Source organism: Octopus sinensis, linkage group LG5 (assembly GCF_006345805.1).
Source record: "Octopus sinensis linkage group LG5, ASM634580v1, whole genome shotgun sequence".
Taxonomy (NCBI): Eukaryota; Metazoa; Mollusca; class Cephalopoda; order Octopoda; family Octopodidae; genus Octopus; species Octopus sinensis.
Window position 1 is genome coordinate 55,424,774 of NC_043001.1, and position 22,578 is coordinate 55,447,351.

Sequence of the window (22,578 nt, forward strand, 5' to 3'; positions counted from 1 at the left end):
TGTGTGTGCACAAAGAATACAGATACTCATGATACAAAGAAAATAACAACTTACCGATCTGGTGGAAGCTGCCCTTTTTCTCTCCGCCATGTAATGACTGGTTTAGGGTCTCCTCGTGCCCGGCATTCTAATTCAACATTCTTACCTTTTTCTACAATTTTGTCTTGGGGTTGGATGGTTATGCGGGGTTTTTCTATAAAACAAAGGAAAACACAGATAAAAATACCATTTGATATACATGTGTACATTTGTATGGATGCATATATATATATATATATATATATATATATATATATATATATATATATATTATGCAGAGGGTATACAAGAGGTTTTTATCAACTGACGCTATGTAATGTTGGTATGTTCTATGAGTATCAGTGTGATTTACCTCTAAAATTCCGACTTTAACACATAAAGCATGACAGGCCACGATTGTGGCCCAGATAGATGCATTTGATTTATGGGTGTTTGTTGGGGTCTAATGTCACTCAAATGCTCCAATCCCACCCAGAATGTGAAAGGACGAATCAGAGCATGTGTTTCAAACAATAATTTATTCACTTCATTATTTAATCTATTGAAGAATGTACCTGATTGGTCAAAGGGAAAGTCCTAATGGAGAATCGATTTGGACAGCATGATACAATTGGATTGGACATTTAAATTTTATTTCCGGGTTTTTTAATCGACCAACTGTAGAGGTTTTATGAATGCGGTAAAATATATTTATTTTTCATGAAATTATACTAAGAAAATATTTAAATTATTTTTTGTTTTTTTATGTGTGCATGGTAGTCTCATTTTCATAAAATGTGCTCAGCAGGCCATGCTATGTAAGTGCGAATCCTAGCTCTTTATGGGTTAACTACAACTGAAAAATGTGGTGTTGAGACTGCCTATCGAAGGCAGCTGGAAGTGGTTCCTCCTTGAGTGGGTGGATATAGATTGAATAAAAACTGAAAAAGCAAAACATGTGGTATCACTTGAAAAACTTTCAATTTAAATAGAGAAATCTGAATGAAATGTTTTCAAGTAATGGCAAATGTCTCACTTTTTTATTTTTATTTTAATCTAATATTGGCTGTGTGGTAAAATGCTTGTTTCCCAAACATATGGTTCTGGGTTCAGTCCCATTGTATGGTACCTCGGGCAAGTGTATTCTACTATAGCCTTGGGCCAACCAAAAAGACTTGTGAGTGGATTTGGTGGATAGAAACTGAAAGAAGCCTGTCATGTGTGTTGTGTGTGTATATATATATAAATAAGGGCATGATTATGTAGGTAAGAGGAAAGTATGTAATGAACTTATTAGCATACAACCGCATGACTCTGAAAAAGGGTAATGAGGTCTACTGACAGCATCTCTTTCTTCAGACATGGAGAAAAGTTGAAGGTCTGGCAATCTCTTCTCATAAAAAAAAACTGTTATACTATATATATATATATATATATATATATATATATATACATACATATATATATATGCATATATATATGCACATGAGTCGTCTAAGAGACCATAAGTCAGGGAGAAGATGCACTCATATAATTGTCAGTAGAGTGGGTATATTATCTGAAATGTATAGTATTAAATCTTCATCATGGCAGTCACCATCTTCCCTTCCATATCAGCTAACTCTGATGAGCATAAAGTTATAACATCGGATTGTTGCCTAACAGCTGTATTCTTTACATGAAACCGATTGGTAAGATCAGCCATGAGGGATGCTTGATACTATACGTATATATACATTCTTTTATTTGTTACAGTCATTTGACTGTGGCCATGATGGAACATCACCTTTAGTCGAACAAATTAACCCCAGGACTTATTCTTTGTAAGCCTTATTCTATCGGTCTCTTTTGCTGAACCACTAAGTTACGGGGACGTAAACCCACCAGCATCAGTTGTCAAGTGATGTTGAGGGGACAAATACAGACACAAAAACATAAACACACACACACATATATAAACGACGGGCTTCTTTCAGTTTCCGTCTACCAAATCCACTCACAAGGCTTTAGTTGGCCAGAGGCTATAGTAGAAGACACTTGCCCAAGATGCCATGCAGTGGGACTGAACCCGACACCATGTGGTTGATAAGCAAGCTATTTACCACACAACCAATCCTGCGATAGGACAAGCTTTCATCAAGTTTCTATTAAATTCCACTTACAAGCTACTGGTCAGACTGCAGTGGAGTCATACTGCAAACTGCTGAAACATATACCCATACCTGTGGCTTGCAGTTACTGAGAATAATAGGCAGTGACTGGTAGACACAGGAGACTGACACTGGAAGGGAACTCATGGCATAGTATAATACCAATGAAGACAAAAGGAAGTAGTGGGTGTCATATTGTCATATCCCATCATAAGTAAGATGGGATAGGAGCAAGATGAGTGGTAATCTAATCCATTACTAGCAGAAAACTAAATAAGGAAACAGGCACTTAAAATGCCAACAACGATGATGACAAATACAATTAATTAAAGCTGAAATAGAACATCACAAGTCTACCAATTCTTCCCTCTTTGTTTAGCATTCTTAACGACGCTTCATCAAATTCCTGACCATCAAGAATAGAAAAAAAACCTTTCCAGAGATCTTGGATGTTTACATATACATGTGTTTGTGTGTGTGCGATTTTTTATTTTCATATAGACATACAATGTAGGATAACTTTTAATCTTGGATAACTTTTCATCTAAATGACTTATATGGAAACATCATAGAAGAATTTTATAAATATATCACTTTATAAAATAATCTAAAATATAATATAAAAATACAATTTTCATTCAAAAATTTAACCTTAAAAATCCTAATGGAACTTTAGGAATTTCTACCTGTACAAATTTCATTAGTTATGTTCCTGTACAAGTTTCATTAGCACAGATAATTATTCCATTATTAACAGTATAGCCTAAAATTTCTTCTGTCAAGAACTTGTTGAACAACAATAAAAGAAAAAATCATGATTGATTGTTGACAGGAAAAAAGAATTTTTCAAAATGCTATTGAAATTTAGAATTTGCATTTACCACTTGTGTGTACCATTAATTTTGTGCCAAAATATCTCATTGTAAAGGAGAAAAAAAAATCAGAAAATAATAATAAAATGATTTCAATTATTTGGTTGCAAAACTGTAGTCAATGATGAAGAATATTCATGCATGTATGGAAGTGAATATATTGGCGTGGCTGTGTGGTAAGAAGTTTGCTTTCCAACCATATGGTCCTGGATTCAGTCTCACTGCATGGCACCTTGGGCAAGAGTCTTATACTACAGTCTCAGGCTGATCAAAGCCTTGTGAGTGGATTTGGTAGATGGAGACTGAAAGAAGCCTGTCATGTGTGTATGTGTGTGTGTGTATATATATATATATATATATATATATATGTGTGTGTGTGTGTGTGGAGGCGCAATGGCCCAGTGGTTAGGGTAGTAGACTCGTGGTTGTAGGATCGCAGTTTCGATTACCAGACCGGGTGTTGTGAGTGTTTATTGAGCGAAAACACCTAAAGCTCCATGAGGCTCAGGTAGGGGGTGGTGGCAAACCCTGCTGTACTCTTTCACCACAACTTTCTCTCACTCTATCTTCCTGTTTCTGTTATACCTGTATTTCAAAGGGCCAGCCTTGTCACACTCTGTGTCATGCTGAATCTCCCCAAGAACTACGTTAAGGGTACATGTGTCTGTAGAATGCTCAGCCACTTGCATGTTAATTTCATGAAGAGGCTGTTCTGTTGATCGGATCAACTGGAACCCTCATTGCCGTAACTGACAGAGTGCCACTCTCTCTCTCTCTCTATATATATATATTGTGTGTGTGGCTTTGTGTTAATATTTCTCTCCCACTACAGCTTGACAACCAATGTTAGTGTGTTTATGTCCTCATAGCCTAGTGGTTCAGCAAAAGAGACCTATAGAATAAGTACCAGAGTCAATTCATTTGAGTAAAATACTTCAAAGCAGTGCCACAGCATGGTCACAGTCTACTGAGTGAAACAAGTGAAAAAAGGGTGTATCTATATACATGTGTATCATCATCATCATCATCATCGTTTAACGTCCGCTTTCCATGCTAGCATGGGTTGGACGATTTTGACTGAGGGCTGGCGAACCAGATGGCTGCACCACACTCCAATCTTGATCTGGCAAAGTTTCTACAGCTGGATGCCCTTCCTAACGCCAACCACTCCGAGAGTGTAGTGGGTGCTTTTTACGTGCCACCGGCATGGGCGCCAGTCAGGCAGTACTGGCAACGACCTCGCTCGAATCTTTTTACACGTTCCACTGGTGCCAGTGAAGCGACGTTGGTCTGTATATATATATATATATGTCATTATCATCATTTAATGTCCATTGTCCATGCTGGCATGGGTTGGATGGTTTGACCAGGGTTGGCAAGCAAGAAGGCTGCATCAGACTCCAGTCTTATTTGGTATGGTTTCTACAGCTGGATGCCTTTCCTAATGCCAACCACTCCAAGAGCATAGTTGGTGCTTTTACGTGCCACCAGCACAGGTGCCATTTGTGTGACACTGGTATTTTCCACAACTGCAATTTTGCTCAGCTTGGTGGGTCTTCTGAAGCATGACATAACGCCAAAGGTCCTGGTCATTGTTTCCCAGAGGCCCAATGCATGAAAGAAACTCAGCCACCTTGCCTCTGTGAGGCCCAACACTTGATATATATATATATATATATACACACACACACACACACACATACATATACACCTTACTTCAGTATACGTTCTTCATGCAGAAGGCATTTTCAGGAAATTTTCCCAAGTCATAATTTTCAATTGCTTAATCAGTGAAAATATTTTCATTTAGATGCTATATATTCTCACAGGCTCGTTAAGTACAGCTGAGATTCTGTTTCTCTGAGGTGGTCTAATAAGAGCGAAACATAGCAGGAGATTTCAGTGTACCAACCAAAGGTCAAACTCACTCTCTAGTTCATGCTCCCATTCAATTTCTAATTAATTTGAATTCAAGAGTTCCCTCATTCATCTTTGACAAAAATTATCACTTTCTCTAATGAGTTTTACTTCACAATATGAGTATAATTTTAATTGATTAGACAATTTATGGCAGGTCACATTACACTGAGTCTACCAAAAGCTGCATGTATATGCTTGGATGTGTGTATGTGTGTGTGTGTGTATATATATATATATATATATATATATATATATATATACATATATATATGTGTGTAAGAGAATATATTTACCTTTTGCATGCATATATATATGATGTAAAAATGAATTGTGTATGTATGTGCATTTGTGTATATGTGCTTATGTGTTTTCTCTGTGTGTATATGTGTGTGTGCATATGAAAGTGAATAAATGCGCCTTTGCATGCATGTACATAACAGTTTATATGTATGAATATATGATATGTATTTGTTATCCACCTTGTAGATGTGCTAATGGCTACTTTTATATAAAAGTAACTGTTTGCATATGTATACCTGTTTTAAAATGTATGTCATCATATACATCTATGCAAATATACTTAATAACATATGCATGCACATACACAGACACTACATATTTACACGAACACACACTCACTCACTAAAGCTGAAAATCAAGAAGGTGTGTGTTAGCACTGGGTTTGTTTGGTGCATAGATTTGCTCTGGTTAGATTTGATCTGATGAAGATGGTATAAGGCAGATAGATGATGGTAGTGGATGTGGTGAAGATAGTGGGGATAGCAGTAATAAGGTAGCTTTAGTTATGATGGCACCAACTATAATAGTGGTAGCTGCAGTTGTAGAGACATCAGTGGTAATGGTGATAGTGGTATTGGTGTTGGTAACCAGGAGGTAGTAGTGTTGGCAGCAGTGGTAATGTCCAAAGTGCAATGTCAATATGTCATGTAGACTTTGTCTTTCATTTTTAAGAGTTGAGAAAGATACTGGGTCAATCGCAATCAGTTATACTACCAATTATACTCTACCAATTTTGTGGCCTCCCAGAACTTTGCAGCAGTAAAACAGCAGTGGTGGTGGTGGCGATGGTATTCATAGTTACATTGTGAAGCATAATCCCTAGTTACATTTGTGGAGGGAAACCTGTGGAAGGGGTAGACTCACGAAGATGTGGGACGAAGTGGTGAGAAAGGATCTTCAGATGTCGGGCCTCACTAAGGAAATTATAAGAGTCTGAGTCATCTGGTGATTTGCTGTATTTGAGAAGAAATGTCAAGCTTAGTAAGATTGTGGCCATCTATCCATACAGACATGTCCTTTATAGCCATGCCTCCACTCCTTCTCCCAGTTGAAAGATCTCTGTCTTGCAGGTGCCAGTGCTACATAAAATGCACATGTGCCAGTGTCACATAAAGTGCACTCATGCTGATTCTATGTAGGATGCACTTGCACTGGTTCCACACAAAATGCACTTATCTAGTACCCTGCAAAATGCACTTGTACGTTAACTCTCTTATATTTATATATATATATATATATATATATAATATATATATATATGTGAGGTTGGTGTTAGGAAGGACATCCAACCATAGAAACCACACCAAAACAGGACACTTGAAGCTTAGAGAGCTTTCTGGATGGCTAGCTCCTGCCAAACCATCCAACACATGCCAGCGTGGAAAACGGACGTTAAATGATGATGATAATGATGAGGCAATAAAAAGGAAGCAGTATTGGTTGTGGCTACATTTCAGAGACAATTGGTAAGAGTGGTAGTGGTGAATGCATACGAAGAATGGTATGGCACTGCCAATGATGGTGGTATATTTTGAAACAGTGGTTGTGGTGATGGTGGTGACAGTTAAATTATGAAGCAGTATGAAAAATGGTGTCTGTAGGGAAGATGAGTAAATGAAGGAACAATGAATGGAAGTGGTAGGAATGAAGATGGTGATTCTATTTGAGCGAGTTGGAATGGCTGAGGCAGTAGTGGTGTCTATATTGAAGATCAGAAGAATGGTAGTAATAGGTGTAAAGGAAGGTAAGGGGGCAAGGGTGAGGGTAAGGTGAGAGAGAAAAACAGATACACACACATTAAAGAGAGAAGACCCCCTTTGGTAATGAACAACCCCCTGAGGCACAAGTTCAGGTAAGGTTGTTTATGGAAGACTAGCAGTTGCTCATGCATACCAGCTTCCCCTCTCCGTGCCACCATTGTTATCCAAGGGAAAGGCAAAAGACAATAAAGCTTGGCACCAGTGATGTTGCAACTCATTTTTACAGCTGAGTGAACTGGAGCAATGTCAAATAAACTGACTTGCTAAAGAATACAACATGCAACCTGGTCCAGGGATTGAACCCACCACTTCATGACTGTGAGCCCAACGTTCAAACCACTAAGTCATGTACGTGTGTGTGTAAATATATATGCATGTATATATGTATATACATATAGTTATGGTATATTCTGTTAAGTACATAGTAGAGTACAGTATAAAGCTGATCCACCTTCAGATTTCACCCTTCGCTATCCATGAGTAGTATTATAAGTATTTCCCAGTTTGCATTTGGGCTTCTGTTGTGTGTGAATAGATAATTGAAAGAATTGGAGTCGAAAAGAAGGAGTACGGTTGGACATCTATTTTTAATCAGTACAATTGATTCTAAGTAATGTAGTTCTCCAGGTGTGCAGGTACTTGATTATGCAACCGTTTCCCTGCATTTTCATTTCTATATATATATAACAATTTTTTACATTTTGGCATATGCTGGTTTTTTTTTTTGAGAACACACTCTTTGTAGTAAGGTGATTTGACGTCTATCTCTAGCATATAGGAATCCACTTTAGTGGTCATTCCACTTATTAATTGTAATTTTTAAATCTTTGGATTTTTTTTTATATGATAGACTACTGGTTTAAATTGATGTTAATTGATTGATATCAATCTCTACCCTCATTATTTTAATTATATATATATATATATATCATTAAAATATATGTATAGTTAGACATTCTGTTAAAGGCTTTCTCCAAGTCAACAAATGCAAGGAATAGTGATTTACTCTTGATTAAAATATTTGTCTTGCAACTGTCTCCCAAGGAAGAGTACTTCTGTGGGAATGAAGCGAAACTACATCTTCTCTTGGGTCATCACCCACAGTTCTGAATCACGTCTGCTATATGTATATGTATATATCATCATGGGTAAGATGAAATATCTTTGAGATAGATTCTCAAGTTAGATGCCCTTTCTATTGACAACCCTCACCTGTATCCAAAGAAAGGTAATATTGTAACATGAAAATCAGGAAATGAGCAACTTGCTTCTATGTCAGTGAAGCTCTATTCCAATCATCATATATATATATATATATATATATATATATATATGTGTGTGTGTATATATGTATATATGTATATATATATATGCTTGCCCAGGACAACACCCATCAAAATGATGGCGGTGTCAGTCCAAAACATTCATCCTCCATCACATCCAGCACATTGTTTCTCAGGGTAGCGGATGTGGCTGACTAGACCACTTTGAAATAGGCAGAACTTCTAACACTGCAGGCATCTGAACAACAGAGGCAAGGGGATTGATGATGATGATGATGATAAAGTCTCTTCCTCTCCTCATGCAGTCTCCTGCATTTAGTTCTGAGAGACTGAAGATACTTTGGAGTTATCTGATTTGGAACACTTCCAGTTGTTTGACCTGACACTGGTAAAGGGTCTAGCACTCAGACTTATACAGGAGGATGGATACACTAACAACTCGAGAAATGGAGATTTTTGTGCTTACTCTAAGGGCTTCTTTGCAGTTTCCATCAACCAAATCCACTCATACAGTTTTGGCTGGTCTAGGGCAATAGTAGAAAACACTTACCGAAGATGCTGCACAAGGAAATTGAGCACAAGACCATAAGGTTTGGAAGTAATTTTCCCAACCACACACCCATGCCTGAAGCTCTCTCTCTCTTTACATACACACACACACACACACATATATATATATATACACACACACAAATATGTAGTCATACATGCATACATATCTACACCTTCATATGCATATATGTATATGCATTTATGAATGTATGCATATGAGTATGTATACACATATTTACAGAAACAGAGAGATGAGTAATGTCTTCAAACAGGAATTGCACACACTCTTCCACACCTAATATGCAAAAGGTTTTGTTTTTTTTTTATGGTCAGAATCCTTGGCATGCCTGCACGGATAATTTGTGTATGTGTGCAAGGAAATATCCTGACAGCAAAAAAATATGCCATGGGAGACATTGATGCATAAAAGCCATTTTTGTTTGCTGTCAGAAAGTTATTTGTTATGAATGAAAGATTAAAAAATTTGACAAACTGAAGCCGAGGTAAATTTTGCCTAATAAGAAATTATGAGGCGTCTTGCCATATGTTTTATTATTTCTAATATGTTGTGAGAAATTTTAGTGGAAAAACTAAAACCTTACATAAATTATCAATTCCACATCTCAGTAGCAGAGTTAATGCTTTTCGCTTAGAAATTGCAATGACTTGTATAGTTATTTTTCTTTTCTGTGTTTTGCTTTTGTTTTGTTTGTTTTATTTCTTCCTATTTTGAAAGAAAGTGACACTCTACTGCAAGGCAAAAGACATCTTTGAATTATTAAGATGTGTAGAATTAATTAAAATATAATCTTAAGCAGGTGCTACAATTATAATTGCATAAAATCTTTAATGCCATCTCAGGTTAAAAATAAAGAAGTTAAAAAAACAATAACAACAAAAATAAGAAAAGAACTTAAAGGAATTTTCCATGAAAAGGGCTTGTTTGAACTTTGCCTAAATTTACAAGTCTTTAAATCATCACTTTTTAAGAAACCAAGCAATGGGTAGAAAAATAGCAAGCTTCTGGAAATGTTCCTTTTAGAATTTTTTTTTTTTTTTATTCTATGATTAAAATGAATTATAGATTTAACTTTTTCATTTATTGCTTTGCTTTTTAGTAATTAGAGTATTTTTTGAAATTCTCATGCAATACTAAATAAGATTATGAAAATTGTATGGAATTTCTTTTTTTTTTTCTTCATTGTTGTTATTTTAATTCTTTTTCTTCAATTTATGAAGTTATTAACTGATTTATTTATATATATATACATTTGTTTTTCTTGAAATTTAATTGCTTCTGGGTGTTTTTCAATTATATAAAAAAAAATTTAAATAAAATAAATAAAAATTAATTTTAATTTAGATATATGAGTTTTAGAATTATCAAATTATTGAACATAAAAACTAATTTGTGTTCAAACAGTACAATAACGTATACATTAGATTTCAAAATCAAGATTTTTCTAACGTTTCAATTGGTACTATTGATTATACAATGTGTTAATTAAAGTTTGTTCTTTCCTAATTGCAAAATGCATTAATTAATGTATAGTATTAAGGATATTAAGGACTGTACAATGTGTCTTTGCCTGTGGTAAGATATATATATTGTGTATGGAATGTAAGTGACTAAGAAATGAGCTTGGTTTCTGTAACGAAAACTTGACTAGAAAGTACACAGGTAAAATAACACCTATTTTTGGTTGCTAAGATTAGAAGACAAAATGACACCTATATTAGGAGTAGTCTCCCCTACTAGCATAAGCAAAAATGAAATTATTCATCATTGATTAATATTGTTTTTTTAATCCCCCTTCACATATAATTACTTCTAGTTAATTTTTTAATGCTTCCCTGTATAAAACATATTGACAGTAACTTAGCATTTGATACAAAACTGACAGCACAACGATATGATGCTGACAGCACAAAGTATGAGAAATTAAAAATTGTCTTACAGACTAACCAGTTGTGATATACAGCTTTAAGCGATATACTAGACAATATGCCTTGTGGCTTTTGTTATAGCTCTGAGTTCAAATCCTGACAAGGTCAACTACATTTTTGTCTTTTCTAGTTTGAGAAAATAAAGTGCCAGTCCAGAATGGTAGATTGACACAACTATTAAACTATCAGACAAGGCACTTGGCAGTATTAGTTTTGATTGTGTTCTAAGTTCTTGGGTGAAAAACTTAATCTACTTCCTACTTAAAAAACCACCTCCCGAATGAAGTTCACTCTGTTGAGTTATGCCTCTGGTTTAATAACTTTATCTTTACTTTCCAGTAGTCTTAGAGACCCTGAAAAAAAATAGGGAGGTCATTGGTGCTGTCCTTATCTTTCTGATTAAACAACAAAAAAAAGTGTGGTAAGATGACCAGATATAAAATTATTGCATATAAGTTCAATATTGTCGACAAAATCTATGAAGTTTTGTTTTTTTTTTGTTATTAATTGGTCAAAAAGAGGTTGGGGTAGTCTCACTCATGGTTTTGTTGGCCAACCACTCCCATGATGATGAAACCAAGGTGGCAGACATTCAGTTTGAACTTATATAAAAGGATTAGTGTGTAAGTGTGTGATTAGGGTATTGTTTGATACTCAGTGGCACATTATCCTTGAGCAAGAGACTTTATTTTGCATTCTTCCAGACTGATCAACTGGCAAAAATGAGTAGTACTGGTATTTCAAAGGGTTAACCATGTCATATTCTATGTCACACTGAATCTCTCTGAAAATTACTGAATGGATATGCACGTCTGTGGTGTATTCATCCACTGGCACATTATTTTAACGAGCAGGCTGTTCTGTTGACAGGATCAACTGGCACCCTCACTGTCATAACTGACTGAGTGCCATTAGAAAAAAATACGTTCAAAAGAAAAAGGAGATTGAAAAACATATAGGTAAGAACCTGTACATGGTGTTCTAATATAATTTTCAATCTCAAGTAGGACACTTTATAGGATAATATATATATCAACCCCTGAACATGACAGATATTTTATTTTATTGGCCCTGGAAATGTGAAAGGCATTACAATTTGAACTCCGAAAATAGAGGGCTTGAGGAGGACCATGAAAGCAGTATTCATCTCATGGTTCCATCAGTCCTTTCACTACCAAACTGCAAGCTTAAAAAATAAAGAATAGATAAGTGGGTGTGATCTATGATATTTGAATAGTAGCAGTAGTTAGCAGTAGCAGCAGCAATTTTCCAAATATGTGGGTAGTAACTGAATGTGGTCACACTAGAGCTTTTTAGAAGTTCACAGCAATATATAAGGTCAGAGGGATATTTTCTTTATTTTTTGCACAGGAAGGGGAGAGTGTGTCTACCAATCTGGAGATAATACTGGTAGAGATGACAAATTTTACTGACACCTCCCTTACCAAAAATATGAAAAGCAAATTCAGTTGATCACACTGGGATTTTAAACTCAGATATGCTCTTTCTTCTTTTTGTCTCTCCTACCTTTACTGTAATGGGTTCTGCTCCACTGAACTAGCAAGTTACAAAACATTCCCAATCTCATCATTCCTATCTCAAACCCTCTTTCTTAACACTTTCCTTTATGATCAAATGCATTCCAGCTTTGATCAACCAACTTTTTTCTCAGACATAATGCATACAGTACTAGATTACCTAATGTGTCTTCTTTTACGAGACAGCAGGATTTTATCTGACCACAAAATACTCTGTTTTCTTCAATAGTTTTGTCTGACATAAGGGGGCTGAGTTCATAGTCTTTGCTTGCTCCCCAGATCAGTGACAGATGTGGTAGATATTTTCTTTAAAGAACTGCAATTAGAAGGCAGCAGCAAAAACATGGACAGAGTATGATGCCTAGAAGGCTGACAACTGAGAAAAGAAATACTTGGTGAAGAAGCCAATGCAAGGCCTGGTGGGTTAGGCACAACATGGATGACAAGAAGAGAAGAGATGAGTGAGTGAGGAATGGCTGAATAGAGATGATATAAAACCTGTGATCTCTGAAGGGCAGAAACCACTGTACTGGTGGTACAAAGGACAGAATGAGGAGACAGCCCACCATTGTCTGTGAAATAAAACGTCTTCAACAGAGAATTAAAAATGGGTCACAGAATCAACTTACTTTTTGAATCGAACCTATTTTTGGTTTTGTTTACTCAGACAAGCAAGATTGAGTTGACCAATGTACCTTGCTCTGCTCATGAGCATAACACAACATAGGTTGTGGTAAGATTTGAACTTATGCTCATGCAATCAGTAGTCCCAGTACTTTAACCCAATTATCACTGAGCCTTAACAGTTGCATAACTGTATTTCATCATCATCATCATCATTTAACATCCGTTTTTCCATGCTGGCATGGGTTGGATGGTTTGACTAAAAACTAGTAAGCTGGAGAGCTGCACTAAGTTTCAATCTGATTTGACATGGTTTCTACGGTTGGATGTTCTTCCTAATGCCAACCACTCCAAGAGTGTAGTGGGTGCTTTTTTACATGCCAGCGACAGAGGTGCCAATTATGAAACACCAACATTAGTCACAACTATGATCTCACTTGGCTTGACAAGTCTTCTGAAGCACATGAAAAATAGAAGTCAAAGAAGAGTTGGATAAATATGAATTCTCCAGCAGACAGTCACAGACAGAAATCACCATCCGTTTCCTAGAATTCAAAATTTTACAATATAAAAATTACACTTACCATATACAGTGAGTTTTGCAATTTTACTTTCTCGCTCTCCGGCTTTATTTACAGCAACACAGGTATAATCTCCTCCATCAGACTTTTCTATAGAAGACAATATTAAATCACCCTCGTCCTCCATCGTTATACGGCTATCTGTTGTAAGACTACTTGCATCCTTCCGCCAAATCACATGAGGTGGTGGTTCACCTCGAGGTGGACGACATTTCAAAATTGCAGTATCTCCAATGGCAACCATTGTATCAACTGGACCTACTTTAAAATCCTCTCGGAGATCTGAAATATAAAATAAGAAATTTGTTAACTTTGTTTGGTTTTAGTTTGGTGTTGAAAATGAAAACCAAAATTTTTTCAGTACTCAATAAATAATTATAAAATGATAATGATGATGATGATGATGGTGGTGGTGGTGCTGCTACTGAATATACGTGATGATGGTGGTGATGATGATGATGATACAGTAGTTTGTCGTTTTTGTCTTGACTAGGTTCTTACAGTGTCTAATATCAGTTTACACAGTAAAATCTGAGCTATTTAATTCATTCACACATGATCAGAAATATTCCAGACATGACCATCATGACTGTTAGGCAGGTATCATGTATCTACAACTATGTTATCCAATGTAAATCTTAAAATATCAGCTTAGCAGTTATTTCTAGTGGGTCAAGTGACTATATAGAGGCTTCCTTTCACATTGAATGGTTTTTATTTTTGTATTCATTATGTTCCAAAAAAAAAAAAAGAGTTCAGATACTTCAGGCTTAATTGTTACACAACACAAACTGGTACCACAAACACACAAAGTATTACTTCTGTAATCTGCTATGTCGGTCATGTGGTACAAAAGTAATTTTTCAATCATCGGTACCTAGGTTCCAGTTTCAATTTTCACTCAAAAGAAATTCATTTCATCTAATACATTTTTCTATTTCTTTTTGTTGGTGGTGATGGTGGTGGGGGGGGGGGTGAAGGTATTGAGAAACCTCACAACGTTTTCATATCTTTTACTTTATAATTCTTAATAGGATAAGTATAAAGAAAAACACAGATATGGTTTCTTTTCCTCAGACACTAAAGCTTTATTATCATTATCATCACCACAGATGTTGGGGAACAACACCAGCATCGCTCTTCTCATTGAACACTACCACAATCATCATCATCATCATCATCATCATCATCTTCATCAACAACAACAACATCTCTGATGTTGTCAAAAGTACAGCCACAATAATTATAATTACTGAAAGCATCCTTACTGCTATCACAAGTACAGCAACAATAATAACAGTAATTTCTTTTATTTTCCACAGGGGCATCAGATGAAAGGGACATTACAAGGGCATGTGGAATTAAATAAAATATGAAGGGAAGAAAGGGACAAGAGCGGAATAAAGTAAAAAGATACATAATATTTGAGTAAATCCATGATACAGTCCTCCTCATATAGAGGAACAATCAGCTTACAGCCAATCTAGGAGCCCTACAGATCACCCTGACCACTGAAATCACAAGCCCATGCCCAACTGTTGGTCCCCAATTTAAAGGTACATGCTTAGAATAAGTCCATTCACCCTAACTATTTTTACCACAATCACCATATATATATATATATAATATATATATATATATATATATATATATATATAAGATGAACTACTTTTCAGTTTTTGTCAACGAAATTCACTCACAAGGCTTTGGGCAGCCTGAGGATCTAGAAGACACTTGCCCAAGGTGTCATGCAGTGGAACTTGTGATTGGAAAGCAAGCTTCTTACTACACAACCACACCTGTGTCATCACACTGATCCTGCTTGGGCAATGGTGACGTTATGTTTCCATCCCCCATAAACAATATGTCCTGTAATATTGTCAATTTCGGCATGTGAACATCCATGGAATAGAACTACCTTACTTACGAAACAAATAATGGTTGGTGACAGAAAAACATCAAGCTGTTGAATACTGCCTCAATAAATCTCACCTATGCTAGTAGACATGATGATGATGATGATGATGATAGTCTAGCTGTACCTATAACTTTTGCAGGCCCTCAGACAATGATGAGCTTGATGTGACTAATGTTGAGACTGAACATTTGTAGAGAAAAAAATACATGAAGTCAGAAAGAAGTCAGGGACTGGTGTGGTCAAAATGCTTACAACAGAAATAACCTTGCAAAAGGTACCCAGCAATGTACTTGTTTAAACATCTGGACCACCATCACAGAAAATAAATAAGTCTTCCAAATAATTGTAATGATTACTGAACAAAAAGTGACAAAGCACATTGAGAAATACGTCTACACACATTATTACAAAGCAACAATTTCTTTTAGATATTGGTGACTATAATAGTTTGTTGTACAGAATACATTCAACTACTGTCTGCATATATAAAGATGTAGGTAAAGAAATATATTTACAAGCAACACAATTTCTTTCAGATACTGAAAGCTATAATTGATATTTGACAATGACCATCAAGAAAAAAAATTCGTGTAGTGTTATTTACTAACATCCTTAGCTGATAATAGATAAAAAAGAAATTTCTTGATATGACATAGAATATAAATGGAGTGCATTTCGTGCATAACCATATTTGTTTTAAATATTTCCAGCATAATTTCCATCAAGAGATTTCATTTAAAATCCTATGCTTATATTTTGATACATATTCATTCTTGTTAGTTATTAAAATTCACGTATAGTTGTCAGTAGATCTTTTGTCATACATCTGTGATCTGCACATTGAGTTCAATATATGAGTCCTTAATATTGTTTTCGCTGTAGTTTAATATTTTAGTGCATTTTTTATAATTTTCAGAGATAACTATACCAAACTATAAAAATATTTTAATCACATTATAAAATATAATAAGAGAGGAAATGCACAAATGCGTTATCCTTGCTGCAACATTATAATGTGCGTGTGCAGAAGGATTTTGAATGGAATACATTAAGTGGTGGGTTTCAGCTTGTACCTCATAATACTAATTACTATGATACATTGTTTAAATAATGAATTAGCAAACCATTAAGCTTATTTGCTTTATTTATAACATTTCCCCTTGACCACACAATGCAGCATTCTACCTATGTGGTAGTAAAAGACAGACAACACTGGTTTATAGAACTGGGTGTATTAAACCTTTTGATTACTAATGAAAATCTAATTAGGAAGTATCAATAATTAATGGGTCTTCAAGTAGATGAGCAGAGGAAGCAATAAATTACTTTAAAAGACATAGAGGGATATAAGTGATACACATATAGATGCATGCTCAGGCACACACCGTCACGTAATCAAGAGCAAATGTAGTGTAAGGCTAATAGATAATGGTTGCTAGAAAGGGAGCAGTTAATAGGGAGTAGAGCTAAAAAGGAGACCTTGCAAATCTTAGATTGAGTTTGATTGAAGGATGTACCATATCAAAGATATTAAAGGGGACAATGTGTGTAGGAGGGAAGGAGTGGGAGATTAATATGTATACAAAAATGTATACATATACAAATAAATATTTATCTCCATTTAAATGTGGGTTTTCAATTAGAACAAACTATACTTCAGTAGTTACCATAAGAGAAACTCTCATATTGACTTGTAGTGCAAAACTTATTTATACTTCTTGTGGGGAGATAAATCCCTACCATCTCCAGCACTGATACCACCAGATCATGTGATTTCGACCTTCCTTGCTCTTGTCAATGATGGACATTCAACCACTAGAGATAGCAGCAATTCATCTTCCTGCCAGCGTTATATAAAATAATATTGCCAGAATAGGTACTGGCATATGTATTTTTTTATAAATAATTATGTACAAACTTACATAGGTATATGTATATAGAAGCACATATAAACATACAAATTAGAATAGTCATTACAGAGTTGGACAAAATGTATTTCAGTATTCATTCCAGAGCTTAAATCTTACTCAAGTCAAATTTGAATTTGGGGTTAATAAAATACTATTCCAGTACTGGAGTCAACTCTTATTCATCATTCACTTCACTCTTCTCCATGGAAGAAATCAGGTGTGGTCTGTAGCTTGAGCAAGTGTCTTCTATAGTCATGGGGTAACCTAAACACATAAATGTATGAAAGCCTAATAGATAGACTGTACTGGCCCCCACCTAGACCAAGGCAGTGCTTTAGTATGAATTCAGTCGGTTGAAAGCATTCTGAGTAGGACTTTAGAGTGACAATAACTCCCTCATTCTCCACACATCTCAAAAGAACCGTCATTGGGACAAAGCTTCTTCTGAGGTTGAAGCAAACAAATACAAAGACACAACTGGTTCAAGCCCTCCGTGTAGAACAATGAGTGTATCTTCTACTGCAATACTGCAATTTAGGTTTGAACAATGCCTTGTGAGTGCAATTTGGATGACAGAAACTATGTAGCAGCCTCTCTCTCTCTCTCTTTCTCCCCCCTCTCTCTCTCTCATACACACACACACATTTACATGCTAGAGAATTCAGCTGGGAAGTAGACTAGATTTGTGGAATTCTTGACTGGCCGAGGTAGCTGTCTTAACTATTGGGCTCTCATAGTATGCTGCTATTTTCTTTACTTTTATTATTTTTAACAACTCAATCAGTGAAACACTCACTGTTTTTGCAATTGTCCTTGTGATATTTGCCTAACCCTTTGCTCTAATAGCAAATAAAAGAAGGGCTGGCAGAATCATTAACATGTCAAGAAAATGCTTATCACCAGTTCTGAGTTCAAATTCTGCCAAGGTCAACTTTGCCTTTCATCCTTTTGGGGTCAATGAAATAAGTAACTGTTGAGCACTCGGGTTAATGTAATCAACTAAGCCCACCCACTCTAAAATTGCTGGCCTTGTGCCAAAATTTGAAACCATTATTATTGTTGTTGTTGTGACAGGTGATGGAAGATAAGAGGAAAGACATTGAGAAAGAGGAGAATGTTAAGTGAAAACCTCAGGTCTGGAGAGTGACATATGAGTGAGAAAACAAGCAAGGGTAAATAGGGGGAAGAAAGCCATTGAAATGCAGGGATGGGGATAATGAAGACTTCTTTCCCCTTAATACTAATGGTATACTTTTTCTTTCTTGGATACCTTTTGATGGTTTCTGGTTTAAGGTATTCATTTACTACTGCTACAACAACTACAATTGCTGCTGCTGCTGTTGCTGCTATTACTAATACAATGAGGACAACTTCTAATATAACTGTCACCACTACTTATGCTGTTATTACTAATCCCTCACAACTGTCATTATAACTATTACTACTTTTATTGCAACCAACTATAACACTGCCACTATCACTAAAATTAGCTGCTGCTGCTGCTACTGCCACTACTACTACTACAATCATCATAGTTGCTATAACCATAATAATAATGATAATAATAATAATAATAATAATAATAATAATAATAATAATAATATAATAATAACGATAATAATATTAATGATAATAATAATAATAATAATAATAATAATAATAATAATGATAATGATAATTATTATTATTATCATTATTATTATTATTATTATTATTATTATTATTATTATTATTATTATCATCATCGTTATCATTATTAAATACTGTCTCTAAAAAAATAATTCTAAACATCAAAATTTAGCAGGAAAATGATAATCAGCTTAATAAAACATTAAAAAAAACAAAAAATGCAAAAAAAAACAAACAAAAGCAAGTTATATTGCAGCAATAACAACAATGGCAGTCTGTAGGATTTTGGCCAAAAGTTAATGAGTTACCTCATTAATTTGACTGAAATTTAATGAAGTGATGCAATGATGGTTAGATTAAGTGATAACTATTGTATTTTTATGTTCAGTTGTTGTTAATTTGATAGTTGAAACCAATTTTAGATGAAAAAGGGCACATCTAGTCAGAAGACAACATGGCTAAAATCAGTGCAGAAGATAAACACACTTTATCTATTATATCACATTTTTGGAAATTCTTTTATTCAATTTGCTAATTTCAGTCATTACAGTGTGGCAATGTTGGAATCTATATTAAAGGTTTTACACTCTATTATATTGACATCTCTATTTAGTTTGGTGCTAATCTCTGTTTATCAAATGGCTGAGTTCATCTAATGTTACTTCTCTTAACCATTCAGCATTTACACTATTTTGTCAAAAGTAAGGTGTAGAGCTCACAGAATCGTTACCACACAGGGCTCAGCAAAATGCTGCAATATTTCATCTGTCTCCACGTTTTGAGTTCAAATTCTGCCAAGGATAGCTTTGCCTTTCATCCTTTCAGAGTCAATAAAATAAGTACCAGTTGAGTACTGGGGCTGCTATAACTGACTTAGCCCCTCCTCCAAATCTGCTGGCCTTGGGCCAAAAGTTGAAACCAATATTTTGTCAAAAGTAATGCTTTTTTATTCATATAATTTTGAATTAATTCTGCATTATCTTGCAGCTATAAGATTTTGATAAGGTAATTTAATTTTTTTACAATGATATTGTAGGATTGGTGTGATAAGCTAGATTTGGCCAGTTTGAACATAAACCAGTTATGGCTGGTTTAAATGCTAAAGAGTCAAAGGAGTTAGTTCTTGGTAAATTTAATGCTTTATAAGCACATGCACTACACAAATCTATAAATTTTGATCAACTAAACTTACTCAAGTTACCATCTATGGTTTCTGTTTTTAAACTTTAAATACCCTGGAGATAGTTTCTGTTTCTCAACTCACTATATTATATCTATGACACCCTATTGTATTTATATAAATGCACTTTTGGAATTACAAACAATAACATGGGCATACTTTCAAGCTTCAAATTATATGTATGTATGTGTATATATATATATATATATATATATATATATATACACACACACATGGGGACAGCTGCAGCAGTTGTGGTAAGAACTTTGCTTCCCAACCATATGGTTCCAGGTTCAGTCCCACTGCATGACTCATTGCGCAAGCGTCTTCTACTACAGCCTCAGGCTGACCAAAGCCTTGAGTGGATGTAGTAGATGGAAACTAACAGAAATTGGTCATATATATGTATATGTGTATGTGTGTGTGTGTGCGTGCATGTCTGTGAGTCTGTGTTGGTCTCCCAAACACTGCATGACAACCAGTGTTGGTGTTTTTACATCCTTATAACCTAACAGTTGAGCTAAGAGGGTGAATGAATAAGTACCTGGCTGAAAAAAAAAATAGGTACTGGGGTTGATTAGTTCAACTAAAATTCCTCAATGCAATGCCCCAGCACGGCTGCAGCCTAATGAATAAAACAGGTAAAAGATAAATAAATAAATATATATATATACACTACCTTTGGATATCCTTGTTGCTTATTTTGATTATATATATATATATATACAGGGTGCAATGGGTAAATTGTCACCATTTTATATTTTTAATTTTGCACATGTGCATTGTTTGTTTTTGTCAACTACACAGTAGGGTCAGCTGGGCACTGACTATAAGAAAAACACCAGCATGACGCAATTCACTCTGCCAGAAACAATATGCTGTACTGCTTAGCATTTGGACTGGAAGTTCCAAAACGAACATTTCAGTGTGTTTGAGAATCAATCTGAGGACAGTGCAATCCAAAGACATGTACCAAGGGTGATAAAAATCAAACATCCAGTCAACATCATGATGTTTGGAGTGATCACGATGTTATGCCTCCATTCATTTTCCCACATGGTCTCAGGCTCAACATGGAAGCCTACATGCAATATACTGTAAAGAACAGTTACCCATGGTGCCATGCATTTCAATTAAACCCAGAACTACAAGGATGCATAAAGAACTTGCCAACCACACTTGTATGTCTGAATCTAATAATTTGAAGGGAACTCAGGAATAAATCTGTCACAGGTCGAAAGAAGAATGATGAGTTGTCAGCATGATACTTTACATTATTGGTAAAGCAAAGGCATATATAAGTAAAACCCATGATGACAATAATAATGATAGTGTTATTGTTGTTGTGTAGTCCCTGGTCATCCATGATCAAGTAAACCCATGATTAGAGAAATAATAATAATACTAATGATAATAATAATAACGATGATGATGATAATAATAATGGAGCATCTTGTCTCTTTAGTCCTATATTGTCCAGTTTTTTCCTAAAAGCCTTTCATCCTTTGTGAATCAATAAAATAAAACATGAAACCGTCCAACCCATGTCTATTTAGAAGCCATACAGTAAATGATGACTGTGATTGTCCATTGTAATCTAAAATGCTGTATGTCTGAAATAAGCAGGTAAAGGTGGGTGACAAGAAGAGTGACAATGTGGCAAGTTGGCAGAAACGCTAGCACACCGGGCGAATTGCTTAGTGGTATTTTGTCTGCCATTATGTTCTGAGTTCAAATTCCTTTGCCTTTCATCCTTTCGGGGTCGATTAAATAAGTACCAGTTATGCACTGGGGTCGATATAATCGACTTAATCCATTTGTCTGTCCTTGTTTGTCCCCTCTGTGGCAGTAAAGAAATAATAAGTGGCCAGACAGAAGATCTGCTTCAATAAAATCTTTCCGACCCATGCAAGCATAGAGAAGTGGATATTAAATGATGATAATGATAAGGATCCCAGCTGGAATATTCTTTATTCATGTCAGCTCAATTATGAACTATCTTTTGGGTAAAACAATAACCACCACACGTCTACTTACCAAAAGCAAAGATTTTTTCTTAGAAGCAAATATTTCAACCATCAATGCATCTGACTGATTCCACAATATTCCATATTAAGAAGGTCTGAAGTTGCCATACCTCCTTAGTTTTCAGACCCCACAACATTCTCTGATTAATTCATTTTAAATAATTAGAATTTTTGGGTTGCTTTCTATCCCCTTTTGTCAAAAATTAGTAATTTAGAAAATGGTTCTTATCAGTAAGCATATAATTTTCCTTATTAAAATTTCTTGAGTTTCATCAAGTATACAAGCACCTTCCATACCTAACATGTTTCAGTTATCAGTTTTCATAGAAGATATTATCAACTATGATGAATACAGGCTATACTGCTATG

The 22,578-nt window shown here is 35.2% G+C and overlaps 1 protein-coding gene across 7 annotated transcripts in view; it reads right to left on the bottom strand.

Annotated features, from left to right (window-relative positions):
• Positions 1 to 22,578, bottom strand: part of LOC115211793 (roundabout homolog 1) — a 703,622-nt gene that overhangs the window by 309,470 nt on the left and 371,574 nt on the right. For all 7 annotated transcript variants that reach the window (XM_036503450.1, XM_036503452.1, XM_036503453.1 and 4 more), the window contains exons 4-5: positions 13,549 to 13,827; positions 55 to 193 (exon numbers count right to left, since the gene is read on the bottom strand). In XM_036503450.1, coding sequence (XP_036359343.1) covers positions 55 to 193; positions 13,549 to 13,827 — 418 coding nt within the window. The remainder of the gene's footprint in view (positions 1 to 54; positions 194 to 13,548; positions 13,828 to 22,578) is intronic.